Source organism: Lucilia sericata, unplaced genomic scaffold (genome assembly GCF_015586225.1).
Source record: "Lucilia sericata isolate MDLA Ls3-8-SP2 unplaced genomic scaffold, ASM1558622v1 Contig000418F_arrow, whole genome shotgun sequence".
In the NCBI taxonomy this organism is placed as follows: Eukaryota; Metazoa; Arthropoda; class Insecta; order Diptera; family Calliphoridae; genus Lucilia; species Lucilia sericata.
The window spans coordinates 217,263-219,935 of record NW_023994435.1 but is presented as its reverse complement, the minus strand read 5'-3'; the positions used below and the strand labels follow the sequence as shown (position 1 = coordinate 219,935).

General features: G+C 30.6%; 1 protein-coding gene across 1 annotated transcript; it reads left to right on the top strand.

The window, feature by feature from the left end:
- The first annotated feature begins 388 nt into the window (after nt 1-388).
- On the top strand, nt 389-2,267 carry LOC119604690. The gene is made up of 2 exons (XM_037957469.1): nt 389-1,219; nt 1,275-2,267. The coding sequence occupies exons 1-2, from the start codon at nt 389-391 to the stop codon at nt 2,265-2,267; spliced, it is 1,824 nt and encodes a 607-aa protein (XP_037813397.1).
- Nucleotides 2,268-2,673: the final 406 nt, after the last annotated feature.

Sequence of the window (2,673 nt, the reverse complement as noted above, 5' to 3'; positions counted from 1 at the left end):
TTTCGTAATCTGATTTATTTACATTCAAGTTCACAAAGCAAGCGAGAGTCTTAACCACTTCCATAACAAATTAAATTGTTATAAAATTTTATATCAATGTTAACACACAATAAATATTTATCTAGGACTATTCAGCTATTTTGATTTTCTACAAAATTCAAGGATTAATTTAATTATAACTAAAATAAACATTTTAATTAGACACGAAGTCCTTTGCTGCGTAAAATAAATAATTCAATGAAATTTTGGTAAAATAGGAAACACAATGGAAATACAAATACCCCATTTTCTTTTTGGAAACAACTATAAATCTAAACACAACTGTAAGTGTGTGCTGCTATATTTAAGGATAAAAGCAAAAAGAATTAAATTTTTTCATTCTGTCAACATGAACGTTTCGGTATTACAAGACGCATACTTACGGCGTCTGGAAACATTTACCCAACCGGAGGAAAGAAATTTTCTAGTGGCAAATGCTTTGCGGTTTATCATACAAAATGTTTTTGCCAAACATTCAAATTCATTCGTTTTTGCAATAGCAGCCGCTGGTGGACCATGGGAACTTTACCTTTATGACATCATGAATAAATTATTTTCCACTTGGGGATTTATGGCGGTACAGTTGTTAATACATGATCGCAAAACGGAACGTATAGAAGTATTGGGCAATTATTACAGTAATATGATTATGATTGATTCTTTTAAAAGTTTGGAGAATATTAATTTAGTGGAAAATAGACAGAATTATGACAATATAGAGTATTATTTTATTTTCCTACAAACCCATGATGAGCTTGCAGTCCAAGAAATGGAATTGATTTTTAGATATTGTTTTAATAATTACTGGATACATTGCAATGTTATGGTGCAAACGGAAAAGGGAGAAATATTAGTTTACACTTACTTTCCCTTTAAGGAAAATAACTGCTTTCAAACGCAACCGGAAATGATAAATCAATTTCAAGGAGACCACTTTGTAAGTGAGGATATATTTCCTGATAAATTAATTAATTTACAAGGATGTCCCATGAAAGTAACGACTTGGGATACACCTCCCTTTGTGGTAAATAAAACCAATAAAAGATATCCCAAATTAAAAGTAACAGGCGTGGAAGTGCTTATAGTTACTGCTATAAGCGAAACTATGAATTTTACTTTGGACATAGAATGGATTTCGTTCTACAAAAATCAATCACCAGATGCGGGTCTTTTAGAAAAGGTAAGTGAACTATTTATTTTTCTTAATATCTTACAAGAGACTTTTGTTATTTCAGTTACGACATCGTGAAACTAATATTACCATGGGTTTCTTTCGTCGTACCAATGTAAGAGACAAAATAGCCACGCCCAGTATTGTTACCTTCTACGTCCCCTTAAAAGCTTTAATATTACGCAAGTTAGCCTCACATGAATCCATGGATATATTAACATTTCCATTTGATGCCGAAACTTGGACTTTGATTATTGTGGTTTATGTTGTAATGGGAATTATTAACTCTGTGCGAACTAGAACAATTAAAGGAAGTATATTTCAAACTTATGAAATTATTATGGGCGTAACAACAAAGGATATCCCCAAAAGATCTTCAACAAGAATACGTTTTATGACAACAATTCTCAGTTCATTTATATTAAGATCCGTCTACCAATCCTTATTGTTTTTCGTATTTCGTTCCAATTTCTACCTGGCCACTCCTCAAAGCATAGAAGGTTTAGCTACCGAGGGCTACAAAGTTGTATCCACCGAACTAACAATGCAGTTTTTACTCTATGTACCTCAAATCGAAAATAAAACTTTACCCGTAATAGTGACAAATAGCTCTAGTGAAATGTCTCCCATGCGTTATGTGGAATATCGGCGAAATGAGAGTCTGGTTGCTATATCCATTATTGAATTCGCTTTGCGTTATGTTCGCGAGGAAATGACTTTTGGAACCGCTTTACGAGTTTTACCCATGAAAGTTAAAGATCAACAAATTGGTTTTTATTTGGCAAAACATTCATATTTAATCGATCGTTTTGATGATTATATCATGCGTTTACATCAATCTGGTCTAACAGACAAATGGCGTGAATGGGCCAATTTGGATTTTCAGGTTTCAAGGAAGCGTGTTAAACCCACTGCTTATGATAGTGCTTTAATGATTAATTTAAATCAATTTGCTGGTTTTCTAATGCTGATGATATTTTTGCATATATCTTCGATAGCACTTTTTGCACTGGAGTTGTTATCACAAAAGGTGAAATGGTTGAAAAGGTTCTTTTAATTTTATATAATACGAACTTTTAATAAAAAAATAAATTTGCACGTGTTTGAATAGAAATTGAGTTTAAATTTACAAACAGATGGTTTTTGAATAGAATTTCTCAAAAAAAAAACTTTTATAAAAAATGAAAAGAGAATTTATCGAAAATTTACTATTAAAAAAGAATTTATCGAAAATTTTCTATTAAAAGAGAATTGATCGAAAATTTTCTATGAAAAGAAAATTTATCGAACATTTTCTATGAAAAGAGAATTTATCGAAAAATTTCTATGAAAACAGAACTTATCGAAAAATTTCTATGAAAACAGAATTTATCGAAAAATTTCTATAAAAAGAGAATTTATCGAAAATTTTCTATGAAAAGAGAATTTATCGAAAATTTTCTTTAAAAAGAGAATTTATCGAA